The following is an 18,413-nucleotide window of genomic DNA, read 5'->3' as shown; positions in this document are numbered from 1 at the left end:
CAGCAAAGTGTTCATTTATGACTTTAAACCAAATTGCAGTCTTAGCTAGTAGAGGCATTTTACCACCTGGGTAGACAAAACCACAACTCTGACTATGCTATACACTTTAAGCAGAAATATTTTAAATGCACATTTTTCCCTTGTTTCTTACTAGGAATATTTGCAAGATCAAAACTTCTTCATCACCAGAAGTTCCAGTTAGTTCTTGTGGAGATGGCTTGGAGAGCCTCAGAAAGAGGATTATGATTCAAGGTGGGAGGGGGACATGAGGAGAGATGCACGTGAGGTGGCATTTTTCAGCAGCAGTGATTTGAGAAAGATTGCTGATGGCCTTCTTCCTCCACGCTGGAAGAAGCAGGATGAGAAGTGTAAGGACTTGTGCTACTCCTGATTAATACAGAGAGACCTCCCGAAGTCTAGTGACAGATTTATTTCCTTCTTCTTTCCTGAGATGGACCTGCTGTAAGCTTCATGTGCAGTTGAATTGGAGAAATACTGGTTAACTGTTTTGCTAATATTCCTGCATTCGGTGTTGACAGGACTTGATGCTCTCTTATACTCTAGAAGGATAATGGCTCTACAAACAATCCTGTTGTCACAAAGGCATAAATAGTTCAGCAAGAAATGTAACAAAGACGCTCTGATACTACAGAAACAATAAGCAGCAGGGACAGTAGAACGTCTGAGGAAGAAATGTCTTCTGTTGACCCAAACACCACTTGGAGAATTAAAGAAAATGTTTTAAATTGAGAAATGGCTTTTAAGTAGATTTTCTGTGATGCCGCTGCAGGTCTTTGGAGTATGAAGATCGCTGACTGATGTGTTTTATTAATCTTCCTCAGTGTTGTTGAGAAACATCTGTCTTGTGGTTTGACCAAACATTTATATCAATTTTAATTGCTTGATCTGAAAGAAAATGTTCTCAGTACAAATTGGGATATTTAGCCTTTTTCCAGCATGGTAGCCTCTGCGTGATGTTTATTGACTGGAGGGCTGATATGTGATACCTGCATCTTCTACTGTGCAGTCAAAGCACTGTATGTCAGGTTTAACTGAAGAAAGTTCTACCATTAATTTTCTGTTATATCCCTGTAATGGAATTTGCTGTTTCCATTTCATGCCTGGCTCTGTATGACATGCCTCTGGAACCCAGTCTTACAGGCCAAAGAGGAAAAAAATCCATGTATTGTTCCATTTGTCTTTACTGTTGGACAGTAAATTCTGGCAAAGTGGTGTTAAGTGAACGTGTAAACCACCTCAGCCAGTGTAGTGAAATCTGCAAGTGGTCTGCAAACTGAAGTTCTTTGTCACTTAGCCTCTTCCTCAGCATGTACTAATAAAAAAAAAGCAATTCCACAAGCAATGAAACTTCCTTCATTTTAAGTTCATGTCAGAGGTGCATTACCTTTCTATACTTGTAGGTTATCTGCCTTTCTGTAACAGTGTCTAATGCAAGAGCAAAACTGAAAGAACAGAGGAAAATGTAGTAAAAGCTGGTTTTATTTGCAAAAGTGATACAACCTTGTGTACACATACAGGATTCTTTGCAATCCTTACTCAGATTCCTTACTTTTGTTTCCATTCTTTATACTTGCTCATACTTTACTGATTTGACCAGTTAAGTTGTACGAGCCAAGTGCAACATTTTCTTAAGAGCATTCTGTCTGGCAGTGCAGGAACAAAAATTACATTCTAAATTTAGATATCTTTGGTTTTCATTTTTTCTAGAGGATTTTACCGGTTCTGAATTAAGAAGAAAGTTGTGTATAAAAAAAATTCAGTATTTTATATGATGGAAGTGTACTAGAAGAAATTAAGTAAGCAGATTGGAAACTACTAAAACACAGCAGGGTAATACACCAGTAACATGAGAATCATTAATTGGATCACAGCTTGTTTGTCCTGATCTACTAGATCTGCAGCAAGCTTCCCTTATTCTGAACTCATCTTCACGCAGTCCCTGAGCATGTCATCCTGTGGACGTTGTGTCCTCCCTTTCCAAGGGCATTCTGACTGTGGAAAAACAGTGGTTGTTTCCTGAGCATAGGCATGGCATTAAGACTGAAACTATGTGAGTGAATCCACCTGTAGCATTTCATTCTTCTTTTGCTGGCATCAACAACAGGCCTAGATATATTGGCAGTCCTGGGTGGAAGAGTTGCTTAAATATCCACAGAGCAGATGCAGGTGTCTGTATTATGCATTTGGGGGGCTGAAGAGAGAGTTGGGATGTCGTTATAGGTCTGGAGTTCAATGACTGATTAACATTTTATTATAGATTCCTTGCAATGTTCGTGTACCAGCAAAGGAAAGCATCACCATTGTCCAAATAGCACAGAGAATCAGAAGCTTAATAAACCTGACCTGATAGCAGTTGAGTTGGCACAGGCATTTGTATTTTTATGTTCAATAAATCATCTGGTGAGTGTAAATGACTGTATTGGGTTTTAATGAGCTTAGCAATAGGGTAACTGAATATTCAGTGAAATGCTAAGTAGCTCATGTAATCACAAGTACACAAAGAATTTGAACAGCGTAAACTATCATTAAAATAATAATACTTCCCCCTCTGAAATTTAGGAATATATAGTTGTTTAATGCTTATGAAAACTGTAATCCAGTAAAACTCAGGGATGTACTGAAATTGCTGTAGTACATTTATTTTGTGCTGCTGTATTTGTAATTTTATTTCAGCTTCAATAAAATGGTATCGTGCATTTTATCTCTTACGTTGTTTTTCCTTTGGTCCATTGGTGAACGGAGGAAGAGGCGCTTGGGGAAGCTGAGTAGGGGAATTGAAATGTATGGACAAAGAAGTGGCAGATTCTTGTTTGGGTTTAGTTATTTTCAGAACATAAATGTGTAGCCATTATTTCTTCTGGTTTGAGTGCTGTCATGAGAACCTGGTAGGAAATTTATGAAAGACATTGTTAGCAGAGAATGTAAAGTGCTGCGCAGAAATGAACATCTCCCTCACCTTCTGCTGTAGTAGCATCTGCCAGACATGGCAGTGTGAATTCAAGATTGCCAAGGAAGATGGTCTTTTTCCATAGCTTCAGATTTGTAGAGAGGATAACCTGATGAAATTCTGGGCCTCTTTCAAGAATAAGAGGGGGAGCTCTATGAGGGTTTAAGGGTGAGCTCTAACATTTTATTTATAAAGGGATTCAAGTGCTTCCTTTGCACTTGCATCACTGGCAGAGTTCTCATTACTCAGAAGGTATCACCGTTTGACAATATTTTATTTGAGACATTCTGTTTAGTTCTTACTGCTGCAACCTACAAACACTTTGATTTGCTCATACAGGATATGATGAAGTCAAAGTGGAGTGTCTTTTAGCTCCTGGTGAACCTCATTGCCGCTGGACTGCGTGTTTATCCGGTCCTGTCTCCGAAGGAGTCTTTGCTGACATTCCAACTGGCTGTTCTTGAGAACTTGGGCTTCTTTGAGAGAAATTCTCCCTTATTTAAGGACTTCAGATAATAGTCTCAATTTTGGGCTGGAAATGAGTTGCCCGCTTAGTCCACAATACCGTAGCAGCTTCTTGGGTGATAACCCAGAGCATATGCTTTGTTCTTGAGAAGCTGCCACATGCAGGATGGTGAATCCTCAGGAGACAGTTTTTCTAGTCCTTGCCATGCCTGTTATTTGTAAAGGTCTCTGCACTGTGTTTTAGGTGGAGAGGTGATCCTGAACCTGATCCTCCTTGCAGGCAGAGCTCCAATATATGTAACTGAAGGAGGATAGACCATGATGTTATCCACAATGAGAGTAGAGTATACTGTGTAAATGAGAGAACTGGAATAGATGGTAGAGAGTAGTTCTGTTGAAGCTGAAGATAGATGGATAGGCCCATGCAAGTTTGATGCAGGGTGTTTCTAACACTAATGGGAGGACTCAGCTGAAACTCAGCTTGCTTATACTGGGATTGCTCTGTCAAAATCTCTGTAGCAAAGTAGTCCTTTTGGGGCTAGTTCTGTTGTTTTCAAGGAAGGCTTTTTCAGGGGCACATGTTGCTTTATGTGTCAAGACTTCTGTTACTGATTACTGCCTTGGCATCCACTGATCCTGCCTTCTTGCTACGTATAACTTATGACAGACTATAGTATTTTTTTATTTTCAATTTTTATTACTAAATTATGCTTTTACTGCTGCTATAAGGTGGTCTTTTTTGTGATTCTTGTGACACTTCATTTTTTTCTTGTTGAAGCAAAGGGACCAGGGTTTTAGACTCAGCATAAGAAGAGGAATAGAGACCTCATTTATCAACAGTTCCTGGATTCATTTTAATTGGAGTGCTTGGTTTTTTTTGCATCTTGTATATTTCTAATAAATAGGATAAGTCTTTAAATCGTAAATATTTATCCATTTGGCTTGAGTATATGCTTTTTCATATGAATTTGTGTGCACCCAGCATGTAACTGCTAAGGCAGAACTCCTACACCTGGAGCAAAGGTAGCTGCTTTTAGAACTAGCAAGCACTGGACAAAAAAAAGCAGAAGACTCCAAGCATTCTCCATTCTCTCTTTTTCTCTCTTTTTTAATTTATAAATGTGGCTATCATAGTATGTGTTAACGTCACATGATGAATCCCTTGAGTAAGTTCTAACTTGCAAGCTTATTTTGAAATAGTATATATTTTTCGTGACAAGACCACAATTATATTGGTATCTTCACAATTGTTTTTCAGATGAGAAGAAGCAGATGGTTGCAAATATTGAGAAGCAGCTTGAAGAAGCAAGGGAACTGGTACGTTGCAGCTTTCCGTAAGCTAACTGCAAATTGCTGGGAAAAACAGTGGTATCATTAGTGGTAACATTTAACTCATATGATGCCCAGAAGTTATTAATAGTAATATAATAGAATATGAAATAGTATTTATGAATAGTTAATATTTGAGAATATGAAGAACTCAAGAGGAGTGTATAAAAAAAAAAATAATCTTGTATTAAGTGATTTAAGGCTTGTATTATTACTGCAAGCTACTAGAAGTTGCCCCAGGCTTTGAGGTGTGGATTAGGTCTTGTAGTTCAAAAAATGAATTAAATGTTTTTATACCTGCTATTTCTTTTCTTCTAAAATCCGTATGTCTGCTTGATTTAATCTTTCCAGTTGTCTTGTAATAAGTCTTGTTTTCTCTTCTAGCAAGTGAGACAAAAGGTATTTAGCTGTTTGATGTCAAAGGAGTAAAGGTAGTTTGAGTTATGGAGGAGAGCATATGTATTAACTGAGCATTAGTTAGTGGTCCACGCTGATGGAAGAAAACAATACATGTTAAGCATCTATGGCTTTTTCTATTTTGTTTCCAGTACAATTTGTCTAGTACTCCAAGTGGATGGAGTATAAAAATAAAGTTTTGTAGCTGTGGAGTAGCTGAGCAAAGGTGTAGGTGACAGCTGAGATTGGCTTTTTTCCACATGCCCGATAGATCTTTGCTTGAAGCTGTTTTTGTTTATTGTTTGCAAATGTAACTCATTTGGTCTAACTAATGTCAGAAATGTTATCTGATTTTTGGGATAAGGAAATGAAATGGAGCACCTTTAACCAATGATTTGATTACTAACCAAATGGTAATGTTGAAAATCACTTTCTAAAGTTTGCGGCATAGAAGGAAAAAGGTTTTTAACATGTTGGCATACCTGGTGCTTTTATTCTAAGAATTGAATTAGTCTTCTAGGCAGAGCACTGAAATAGGACCCAGGAAAGCTGAATCTGTAGTGTGTACTCCACCACAGGCTGATGAGGATGACAAAATGCCTAACCTCTCTCATTCAATATTCTCAGTGAGAAATACAGTAAAATTACTGTCCATGTCACGAGGCTGTTCTGAAGATATATTAAGGCCTTTGGGGCACTTTAATTTTCAAAAAGCTGAAGGAAAATAAGAATGTAGAAGTGCTTTTCATCTCTTTTTTCACTGCAGCTTGACATGGCAAAAAAGACATAGCACTACAGGGAAATTGCAGCCTGGATGTTATGTTGAAAAATCGTTCAAATTTGGTTCTCTAATCAAAGTAAGATTGGAAGGAACAGAAATTGAGTTAATGGTTCATTACTTTTCTTCTTATGTCAGAAAAAGTTCATCTGTGTCTGTATTTATTATGAGAGTAAAAACTAAATCTTTATATCTGCATTTTCATCCTAATGATGATCTTGATTTCATATAGTGACTTTTCTTTCACGCTTTTGTTTTAGATCTTGTTGCTAATGCTGCTAGACAGGTGCTTAATTCAATTATTGGCTCTAAGTAATTACCTTAGATGTTTGTGATTAATGTCAAGGCTTGGGTTTAAAATCAATTTGAACAAACCTGATAATAGCAGAACTGATTAAAAAGATCCTCTTTTAAATGAAAGGCTATGCTAGAAAACCAAAATAATCCTAATTCTTTGCCACTGATAGTTTTTGTACATCAGTTTGCTTTTTCCTCTTGTCTGATTAAAGCTTGGCTTATTTTGTTTTGGTTTATTTCCTAACTGGTTAGGAAATAACTCTCTTATGTATTAAAAATATTACTGTAGAGATATTTTATTTACATTGACTAACCACTGATTGTTTTAAAACACTGTCTGCTTTGTTTGGGTAGCATCACTGGTGTTATTGATTTGATTTGTATGCAGAACTGACACCAAATCTTTACTCCCAGGTTGCCTTGTAAAGCTATAGTTGCTGAGTAAGAGGCTTCTGGAGAGAAATCCTGTCATTCCTGCATCCCATGCAGAGTATCACAGAATTATAGAATATGCTGAGTTGGAAGTGACTCAGAAGGATTGAGTCTAACCCCTGACTCGACGCAGGATCATCCAAAATCCAAACCCTGTGTCTAAGAGCATTGTCCAAGTGCTCCTTGTGCTCCAGCAGCTCGGTGCCATGCTCGGTGCCGTGCCCACTGCCCTGGGCATCCCATTCCATGCCCACCGCTCTCTGGTGCAGACCCTTTCCCTAACCCCCCCGATCCTCTCCTGATGCAGCTCCATGCTGTTTCCTCGGGACCTGTCACTGTCCCCAGAGAGCAGAGCTCAGTGCTGCCACTCTGCTCCCTGTGAGGAGTGGTGGGCCTCCATGAGGATTCCCCTCAGCTCCTCTGCTCCAGGCTGAGCAAACCCAGGGACCTCAGCACTCCTAACATCTCTTGCCCTCCAGATCCTTGACCATCTTCCTAGCCCTTGTTTGGCTGTTCTCTAATAGTTTTATGTCCTTCGTGTATTCTGGCACCCAAAACTGCGCACAGTACTTGAGGTGAGGCCAAATCAGAGCACCTGCAAGATCTGTTTGCTGGGTTTTTAAGAAAGATGAATGTTGTGATAAACTTCAGCATAAAATGAGGTTGTGTGTAGGTTCACAGCTGCTTGGACCACTGTCTTCTGCATGGACTAGCATGGAGATTTATCACTACAGCCACAAAATGTACCTGTTTAAACTCATGATAACACACACACACACACAAACAAAACTCAGATTTGAAACTTTGGTTAGCTCAAATATGGATTCTTCATCGCTGCCTGTAATGTTTTCAGGAACATCACAGATGTCTGACTGTTTAGAAGTAGGATTTTGGATATTGTGAACTGTGGTTTGATCCTTGCTGCGAGAGATGTATTCATTTTGGAGATGGCTTTATTTTTATTTAATAGAAAATAATTGAGATTTCATTAAAATATCCTGATCTTGCACATGTAAATAGATGTGAGAGAAACATTTTCTGTGCTTATGGAATGATTGAGATAAAGTCTATTGAGGTGGAATGATAAGAAATAAACCATTTACTATAGCTATCGGTTTAATTTATAATACCCCTTTGGAAAGTTAAGCCTGCACCAAAGAACTGGGTAGATCTAGAAATAGCTTTGTATGTTTAAATTCACTACTGATTATTTAATTAAAGTCAGCTATACAGTTTATTATCAAATACCATTTTGTATAATCAGAATAGATCAGGCTGAATGACTTTCCAGTATCTGGTAATTCAGTTGATTAAATTCAGATGCTTTTTTATGTTATGAGGATGAAATCTCAAAGTGTAAGCTAGTGATTACATAGGAATACACTATAACTATCCCTTGTGAAGACCTATAACCAGAAGCTTGGGACCTTAATTGAAAGGCATTTCTGTTCCAGTGCTGTATTGCTCAGCTGAGATCTGTAGGAGGTGAATAAATATTGTTTCAGGTATTTACAGCAACCAAGGAGAACTGTTCTTTTATCTTTTTAAAGTAAGTTGGAAAGATTTTAAAAGCAGGGAAGGGATTTTTTAGCTGTGCACAACAGAATTCCTGAAGAGCCAGCACTGTGTGAAGGTGTTTCCTTAACCCAGTGGGCAGGTAATTAGCAGGCGAGTCAGCCCTGGTTTATAACTCCTTTTGATTTGCTGTAACCCAATGTCATATTCTTGCGTTTCAGGCCCCTTAAAGTTCTGCATGTCAAAAATAAATAGCAAAACCATTATAGATTATCTGACACTTTATGCATTCAGCTGTATACCGGTTCTTGAACAATATTTTCATTACAATTCTAAAATCTGGTTATTTAATATACCTGCATACAGATTTGGGATGTAGATTTATGCAGCCAGTTCAGAAAGCTCAGGCTCCTTAATGCTGCTGAGTAAGCATAAAAGTACAATAATGATTTTATTACACATAGAGACTGCTAGCGGATAAAACTTTAAACATTTATGTATAAAATATGTGTGTGTATACAAAAATAAAATACAATTTATAAAACCACACAACTAGGTGAAGGTAGGGTGACTTCTGCACAATGCTCATCAATGTGTTCACTGCATTTGAAACTGAAATCCAGAAAGGCTTAAATACAGTCATTTTTTTTAAGTGTTAATAATACCAATTTTGTCATTAATTTGTTGTCTTAAGGCCGTGTAAAGATTTTTCTAACTTATCTCTGTACTGTCTATAGATTTGACAACATTTTTCGTGATGAAGAAAATATATTTCTTGGTATTGCAGAACATTAAGGTAAAACACAGAACGATAGAATGGTTTGAGTTGGAAGATCGTGTAGTTCCAACTCCTTTGCCACGGTCAGGGACACCTTCAACTAGAAATTCCTGCTTGCTTTAATTATCTCTTTAACTTACATATCTCTATTTTTACCTGGTAGCTTGAGCAGATGGAGCTTGAAGTTCGAGAGATCCCACCTCAAAGTCGGGGAATGTACAGCAGTCGAATGAGAAGCTACAAACAAGAAATGGGAAAACTTGAAGCCGATTTCGTGAGTTTTTAACCCATCTTGTAAAGATAGCATCCATGAGATTTTTTTTTGATGCAATGATACAGTTATTCAGGCAACGGAATGGAGATTTTGTCTAGGGTGAGAAAGGAGTTCTGTGTGTATTTTAGTGTGTTTATGGGTAGATGAAAACTGGACTGGGGAAGAGAATCTTTTATTTTTGTCTCATATTAATACTCATATGGGTAGCCTTCTGCCCTTTGCCCTGGCACTGAATTGTTCCTTTGCCATTAAACATTGGGAGTATTTATGCTGTAGGTACAATAGTTGGCTTTTAATTCTGTTTCTCAAGGAAGACTAGTAGAACTTGAGAATTAATACTTAAAATACAGTGCAAGTTTACTGCATAGATAATAGTGATTCATTCAAAACAGCTTGTAGCAATGTGGGCAGTAGCATGAAAAGCAATATAACACCAATTCGGGGAATTTTTGAAAGTAGTTTATCTCATATGCAATTAATATCTTACTCTCTGTGATTTCTTTTTTCCATTGCACCTAGATTATTATTGGCTTTTGTACAAGTATGTTACAAATACTAAATTTTTCATGTAATGGATACAAACTAACAAGATTCTCTTGTCTAGGGGCTTCTGCTACAGTTGTTTGTTTTTTTTTGTGACTAGGATTTGCACTGAATAGATTTACATAGAGACAAAACTGTTTCCTCTAAAGTCCTGAAAAGGTTCAAAGGGATTGCAAAATATGGGGAAATGCTTTGTTAATTGGCAGCAGCTCAGTACCTGCGGGGTGGGGAGAAGAAAAGACTGCCAACATTTCTTTCTCATTCGCTAGAGAAGTGTGAATTTTCTCTGGTTGCTGGAGGCAGTTTATTCCTTCAGGGGAGGGGAGCCAATGTTTGTACCCGCAGCCAGGAAATCCAGCTGACTGTCACTCCTCTGTGTTTCTGCCAGCTTGAGGAGTTGCACAAGAATGTATTAGCAAGAAAGTGGGTGCAATTTTGTAAAGTTTGAGGAATGTTAGGATAAAAAGACTTGCATCAAAATTTTAGGTGATTTTATGCTGTTCCCCTCTAGGAAGTGTGTATGGCCCTACTGGGTAAGCAGTGGCTTCCAAAAGAGAACAATTTTTAGGCCAGGAGTGAATGAATAGCTCCTCAGCTACAGGAGAGCTCCCAGTCAACATTTTTATTGCTGGCCTATTTCCCTATATAGCCAGAAGAGGGGAACTGGCACTTAAGCTTTCCCACAGAATAGGGAATGGGAGAGTTCAGAACTGGATGCTCTTTATGGAAGAGGAGAAATGAGCATGTGTGGAAGAAGTGTCAGCACATTTGTTATATGAATGAAGGAAGAACATAAGGTTTTGCTCAGAGTGAGGGAGCAAAAAACAGCATAAGAAAGAGGAAAGAGGAGATCATAATAATGGGAAAGAAAAGTTCACAAATCCAAGGATGACATTCAGCAAAAGATAAAGGAAACAAAGTGGAGTGAATGATGGTGCAAAATACTGAAAAAGGCCCAACAACCAAAAACAGTTGTGCTTAGAAAAAAAATTAATTGTATACAAAACAAAATGTTGTTTCAACTGAATCCCCTATATAGTGCCTAGAAAAGCTGGGATTAACATTTTTCCTAATTTTGTATGTGCGTGTTTGAGAATCTTTTTGGCCTATTCTCCAGACAAATAACAAGTTATTGGAAACTATATAACAAAATGATTCAGTTGTGAGTTCAAAGAAGGAGAGGAGGAAGGAAAGGAAATGTTATTTTGACTCTTTAAAACTGCTGCCTGGAGGGCCACTGAAGGCAGGAAGTTGAAAATGCTGAAATGAAAGTGCTTTTGTGTGTTCTGTCTGAATGTTGTCTTGAATGAGTTGTGACCTGTTTGATTGTAAGCAAAGCATGTAGAGTTTCTTTAAGACCTTTAGCAGGCCTTTAGAGAAAGCAGATCTTATTATTTGAAAATGAATTCACTTTTACAGATGAAGGGAAATCTTTAGTTTGGAATGATACTAGCAGTTTCAGGTTAGGATCAGTTTACAGGTTTGCTGCTCGAAGTTCTCAGCTCTTCCAAAAGGCAGGCAGGTGTGAGTTTGCAAAGTTACCTGTTGTTCTTTATAAATGGATTGGAATCTCAGCTGGATCCCACTGTACTTGGCTTGGACTTTTGTCCTGTGTGAAGCAACTTGTGTACTGAAGAGAGGAAACCTCTCTGTCATCTTGAAGTGTGTATTTCAGTTAAATAAATAGACTCTGTGAAATAAATTGCAAAAATTATACAGCTTATTTTAAGTGAGTTCTATATTTGAAACATGAAGTGAATGCAGCAGTGGGGCTGGTACGTTTCTTTTACATTCATCATCATGAATATGAGTCTTGATCTTGCAAATTTGACCTTACTCAAGCAGCGATGGAGAACAGCAGCACAGCAACACATTTAAAAGTTAGGAGAAGCAAATCTGAGGAATGTAGACTGTCCACTCCTTACTTGGAAGACAATCAACATTCATGTTTCTGGTATGTAATATCTAATTGGTGAGTCTTTTTGATCTTGGGCAGTATGTGGAGAAAATGTCAAAGCACTGGGCTGTCGCTTGCGTGTTACTTACTACATACTGTGGAATCTTGATGAACATATCGTGGTTTGTTGTGGTCTTTGTTGTGTTTTTTTTCATGCACATTACGATATCAGAAATATTGCCTGAAAAATATGGGTTTGAACTTAGTCAAGCTGCACTCTGAAAAGTTAGTCCAAAAATGGCAGTTAATTTTTTGGTCAAATGGGAACAAGCTCTAAACAGAGATTTATTTCCATTCCTTGCAGACCTCACTGTGTTGAGTCTTGTGCACAATTACTAATCTGCATCCTGCAGTCCAGAGTTGTGTAGCTGTCTCTAGACATCTACACCATACACTGTATTGTACATGGGTAATTTGTAACCCACTAGTTGTAGTGAGTGATATCAGAGGAGAAAAAACTGACTTGTTCCATCTTGTTACATAACTGTTACAGAAGGACAGTGTGAATCAAAAAAAAAGGATTGTTCAATTCTATCATTTAAAGTATTCAGAAACCATAGTACTGTGATTACGTATGGGAAAAATAAAAATGAAAGTATGACACCTCAACCAAAGCCAGAAGCTGAACGATGGCTTCTGATGCTCACATCCATGCTGTGCAGCTTTCCTTGGGAAGGGTCTGTTGTGTAGCAAGTAATTCTTCTGATTTGTGAAGAAAACACGGGTATGGCCATGCCAGATTAGGCATAGTTCCAGCAGCAAAAGCATTGGGAAAAACATAAATAAAGGGCAAGGATGAAGTGATATTTCTATGCAGAAAAGCTGTATGCACATCAAAAGACAAGGTTTCAGGACTGCTTACAATAGTCTGTGAGTGTGTATCAAGATGGAGTTAAACCGTTTGGTAAAGATTGTGTGTTTGTTTGTTTTAACTATGAAAATAAGATAATAAAATCAATCATGTATTGTCAGCACCGCATCTTTATAGTGGGATTTCATTTCTGTTAGATACTGAAAACCGTAGTCCCCAGACTTCAGTGACTCTTGGGCTTGTGCTCGGTGCGGGCTCGCTGGGCTGCAGAGGCAGCGGTAATGGCTCTATCTTGTGGCCTGAAGTGGAGTTGCATACCACGTACGTGTGTTTGCTGGCTTCATTTTGGGACAACCTACTAAAGAGTCTGAAATTGAAGCTTCCTACAAGCAGCTTTTTATTTTTTTTCACGCACCTACAAAGGCATCATCTTGTGGTTTAAGCTTGTAAATATTTTGTTCTCAATTAACCCATGTGTAGAATGTCCATGGTGGCTGATTGCATGAAGTTGTAAATGCAAACAAATGCCTTTATTTTATTGTAATAGGGGAGTTATACGAAAGAAGGGGACAGACTCTTTAGCGGGATCTGTTGTGACAGGATAAGGGGAAATGGTTTCAGGCTAAAAGAGGAGAGATTTAGATGGGGGAAAAGAAGAAGTTTTTTACAGTGAACACTGGAGCAGGTTGTCCAGAGAGGAGTAGAAGCCTTGTCCGTGGAGACACTAAAGGTCAGGCTGGAGGGTGCTCTAAGCACCTGATGGAGCTGTAGGTGTCCCTGTGCAGGGGAGTTGGACTAGATGACCCTTAAGGGTCCCTTCCAACTCAAATGTTTCTATGGTTCTGTGATTTCTTTTTTTCAAAAAGACATTTTTTTTTTTTCAATTATTACCCCAAAATGGCCAGGGAACTTGAAACACTGGAACTATGCAGTAGTAGAAAGCTGTCCAAATTTTACCAATGCACTTTGATCAGAATCTATCCCAGTTTGTGTGAAATTGTGACTATTTAAACACAGCAAATGTGTGGTTATCTGCTAGCGTTTCTGTTCATTGTACGGGCACAATGTCAGGACGATGAAAAACTTACGGTTGAAGTATGAAGCATTCAAGTAGATGGGGGAATATAAAAATCCTGTCAGACCATATTAAGTAGTGATAGTAACCCAAATGTAAAATTTGCAGGCAGCATTTGTTATTAGTCCAAGAAACAATACTCATTCCTGCTAAAGCCTTAGAAATGGTACTGATTTTGGTAATTCTAATCTTCAAATTAGAAGCAAAAAAAAATAGGAGGGGAAAGCACAGATATATTGTAAAAAGCTTGCCAAATTTTAAACACTTCCGGCATTTTCCTTTAGTTCAGTCAATAGTGAAAATACGTACTCATATTGCATGCATCCTTCAGGTTTTGTTTAAGGTAATTGTTAAAATGACAGCTACTGTTAAGCGTTCAAAACATTTAAGGTGATAAGCAACGGGAAGTCATTAGAGCTCCTTTGTTTGGCTCTGAGAAGTACCAGCTTACTGCAGAAACTGACCTGAGGGAACAGCTACAATTGTGCCAGCCATCATCTGCCTGCTTTTTGCCAGTGCTGCTGCCCTCATTTTAAGTTCTGGCATCTACCCAGTCAAATATTCGTGTGGGTACAAGCATAATAAAAGGCACTTGTCAAAAGGTGAGTTAGAGACCTGTATCTTTATTGCCAGTCTTCCTTAGCTTTCCAGATTGATATAAAAGTTTGGCTGTTGGACTTTTGCTGCTGAATTTGTAGAGCAAAGCATTTCTTTATATTTAAAATTTCGTAAAATGTTCATGAGACAGACGAGTATAGCTTTGTAGTTGCATCCCAGATGTTAAAAACAAGGAACTCGCGATCTACACACATCATGTATGCACATGCACCCTGCACGGACAGGCATGCCTGTAGTAAAAACCTGATCTTGTTGACAGATCTGAAATTTTTAAAACCAGATTAGTTTTTGGAATGTGAGTAGTACGTTTCTTTTTTTATAGGGCTGGAAAGGGTTTTTTTTTTTTTTTTAATGCACACAAGGTGAAACAGAGTCATTAGGATTCAGAAGAATATGAAATATCTGACAATGTATTAACAATCTAGTTTTGAGAAAGTATTTTGTAGGCAAATGTTCCTTTGCTGTACCATGTTCCGACAGCCTTCTTGAGATAAGTAATCAGTCCTCTACACTATACTTGTTTTTTTTTCCCTTTTTTAATAACTTCTGATATTTTTGCCTTCTTGGCTGCTGCTGAATGTTATGTTAACTTCTTTTCTGTAGAGGAAAATTCCACATTGTCTTCAATTTGTTTTTACTTGTGTCCCCACCTTGGCGGGTTTGTGGTAGAAAAAGGTGGAGGCATCATTTGATGTTTTGCAGTTACTTTATTTATACTACTACTGTTTTAAATGGGGAAAAAGTTGAGGCAGGAAAAATACTTCTTTTTTTTTTAACATTCAAGGCCTAAACTGAGTTTTTTTATGAAAGATTAAGCAATGGTATAACTTAGATCTAGTGTAGAGAACTTGCCCTCATTCATTTACATCTTAAGAATTTTATTTTTTTAGTTTTGTGTGGTTGTACTGAGAGAGAGAAGGAATTTTGTTTCACCATGAAATTTACTCGTGATGACATGTTTTTCCTTAGAGGAAAACATGAAAGGCAGGAGTTAACATGCTTAATTTATAATTAACCTAAGGGGTTATGATCATTTTAACTGAGATTCCTGGGAGGCCAGATTGGTGAAGCACACTGTACTTCCTCAGTTTTTTAATGCAATACCTTTGGGTGTTGTTTTCAAAGAGCACTCCCATGTTTGACCAGGAAGGTGCATCTCATAAGATAATTTATGAAGAGATGATGTTACTGGACAAGCAAATATTAATTGTCTATCAAGTTAATTCCTTAACTGGATTCTTCTCTCAGGCAACTTCCACTTGATGCTCTTTGGAACTTTAGCACAACTCTCTCTAGAGTGAGGAAACTGATGAGTTTTGAGGCATGTTATTTGTTGGTCCTGATGTGTGTGATTCTAAGAAAAAATGGTTTGTGGAGCAATAGTCTTGCCCCAGTGATTACAAATAAAGGTATTTTTAGGAAACAGTTTGGTGAGTCTGATGATGGTGTGTTTGGCTGGGGCATGTTGACTCTCACGATGCGCTGTAAACCTTCGTGCTGCTTTCTTTCCTTCCTCCCTTCACAGAGAAATGTTTATCTATTAAATGAAGCCAGAAAGTGGTCTACAGCAGATGAAGTCCTATAAGATGTATTTTAAATCATGTGATATAAATTCAGCCTGATGTCAGCACTGGTGTAGGGAGCACATGCCTTTTTCACTAAGCATGCATTCTCACCTGGCAGTCCTTAGGCATGTCTGGATGCGAACTCCCATCATCCTTCCCAGGTATAGAACTGTGCTTTCTCCTTTCCCACGTAATTTGTTCTTATGTTAGAACTTCCCCTTCTTGAAGTATTAGTATTAAATCTGTGCACTGGTCTTCCTTGCCAGTATTGGAAGAAGCAGCGTCTGCACAAAATTACTTACAGCCAGCTGGAGGGTGAGGTGTCTTCATATACAGCTGTTTTATGAGGGGAAGAAGGAAGGCTCTAATGTTACCCTCCTTCTCAGTGGTTTTGTGTATTAGTCAAGTGATGCTCCCTACCTGTCATGCAAAAAGAAGCAAGCTGTTGTCCTGCTTTTGATAGCAACAGTAATAAAGATCTTGCAATTGAAATACTGTTGTCTGTTGAGAAGACAAATAGAGTAGAAAAGAGCATATTTCACTCTCTTGTCATCATATTGGTTCTCTTGCACTCATATAAGTAGAATTTTGATTTGCTTTTCTATCATGAGTTAGAAACACAGAGATTTTGAGAAAAAAACGGCAGACAAGCCGAGCAAACCATCCATCGCTTGCTTACTTTTCAGATTAGAGCCACCCTCAAGTTTCTTATCATATTTTACTTTTTTTTTTTTTCCCCCTAGCTGGAGGGAGGTTAATTTGTGTTTGACTGCAAAATAGGAAGAGACATTCTACTGATAAAGCAAAAAACGGAAAAGGTAGCATTTTGACACTGGAACGATTAATTACAGATCTTCTCAGATTTTTTGGTTTATTTCTTCTGGGACTGACACTAGATGGCACTGTTTGTTTGCAAAGCAAATCCCCCCCCAACCCTTTTTCCCCCCGTTTCTTTTTTTGTTTTTTTTTTTTTTTTTCTCTTTTTTCTTTTTTTCTTTTTTTTCTTTCTTTCTTTTTTTTTTTGCTTTGGTAGTAACTGAAATTACTGTTTCATGAATAAAATATTTCTGGTGGGATTTGCATTTCTATATTGGCTGAAGATACTGTGTTGAATGTTTTATTAACCAGCCCAGTGCAACTGTCAGCCTATTAAAGAGATCCAATGGACCCTGTTTAGCTAAATAAACTAAATAAATCCAATTCGTCAAATTGTGTTCCTGGCTGTTTATTTTCCATTCTTTTGATGTACAGTTTATTTTAAGTTAAAGCCACACAGTTTTAAAAATTAATGGGAAAACAGAATTTAGTGTTTGAAACATGAGGAGACTAATTGCCATGGTCAAAAATAGCTTTCCTTTATGGAGAAGTTGCAGTCTGGTAAATGGCGAACTTTCTATTGGTGACTGATTAGTTGTCCCATGTCAAGAATTACTTTGGCAAATGTATGGCTAATGGCTTTTTAATTATTTTTTTTTGCCTGCATGCTAGGTTCTCTTGCTTTCATGAAATGAAACTTGAAATATAAGCAATGCTGTTAAAAGTAGCTATTTCTGCCCTACTTCAAGAGGTTTGTGCTTCATCTTGATACTTGCTCAATCAGAATTCAAGGGGAAATTTTTATATCATCATTACATATTAAACGCTTGTTGAAATTCCTATTGCATCATAGGCAAATATTAGACTATGAAAAAAATCTCTTTGCGTAACTGAATGTATTCTGTGTTGGATTGTCAAACAGCTGTCAAACATTACAAATAGTAGCATTCATTCTATTCCGCTAGTACAAACAGTATTTTAGTTACCTTGGTTTTTGCTGAGAACCTTTGCCATGGAATAGCAGGAGATTTATGGTGGCACATAGTAAAAATTCTTCTGTGCCAGAGAACAGTTCTTATAAATGCAAATGGATAATGAATTTGTTAATAAGCAAAATGAAGAATGTGACAGATATATTCTCTCTTTCTTTCTGATGACAGTGTACTGCTTTAGTGATATTTTATGCCTGCTTTTGTTTGACAAGAAGTTGAGGTGGCCAGGTATGTTTTGCATAGTTTTATTTTGATAATTTTGGCTTTCCAAAAGTGGAATACTAAGTTTAATGTGATAAAAGCACATGTTAGTTAAATTGCTCTCGTTGTTGTTGTTGTTGTTGTTTTGTTTTTCTCTCAAGAAATCTGCTATAGTGAATTAAAAAGCCTTTGAGAAGAATTAACGCGTAAGTATGAACTTTGTTGTGTTAGAGGTTCTTAGGGAGAATCAATGTAGTCATTTCATTCCACCTTTTTTTTCCCTGCAACTTACTGCTGAATTTACCTAAAATTCTAAATTTTTTCTGCCACATCTCCCCCAAACTCTAATCCAAGAACAAAGTAGATATCTATACTATTTATACTTTCAGTATTTAATCGTGATGTTTCCTTATGTAGGTAGACTTTCGTTTGTCCTGAAAAGTATTAAACTTATTATTGATGTTTTAATATTTGCAAGTTGCAAATATATAAAATGTGATTTAATAAACAAGATGCACAATGTTAACCTGTTTTCTCCTAGAGAAAACATTTGCATTTTGTGCTGTACATTGATTCTTTCTAACACACTGGTGGAAAGCACAG

The 18,413-nt window shown here is 37.5% G+C and overlaps 1 protein-coding gene across 3 annotated transcripts in view; it reads left to right on the top strand.

Annotated features, from left to right (window-relative positions):
- VTI1A (vesicle transport through interaction with t-SNAREs 1A) overlaps positions 1 to 18,413 on the top strand; it is a 253,033-nt gene that overhangs the window by 2,292 nt on the left and 232,328 nt on the right. For all 3 annotated transcript variants that reach the window (XM_021399470.1, XM_021399469.1, XM_021399471.1), the window contains exons 2-3: positions 4,692 to 4,750; positions 9,122 to 9,232. In XM_021399470.1, the coding sequence (XP_021255145.1) occupies positions 4,692 to 4,750; positions 9,122 to 9,232 (170 nt within the window). The remainder of the gene's footprint in view (positions 1 to 4,691; positions 4,751 to 9,121; positions 9,233 to 18,413) is intronic.

The sequence above is a fragment of the Numida meleagris genome, chromosome 5 (assembly GCF_002078875.1).
Source record: "Numida meleagris isolate 19003 breed g44 Domestic line chromosome 5, NumMel1.0, whole genome shotgun sequence".
NCBI classification, from domain to species: Eukaryota; Metazoa; Chordata; class Aves; order Galliformes; family Numididae; genus Numida; species Numida meleagris.
The sequence above is the reverse complement of the archived record's forward strand: the minus strand, read 5'-3'. Positions and strand labels throughout refer to the sequence as shown.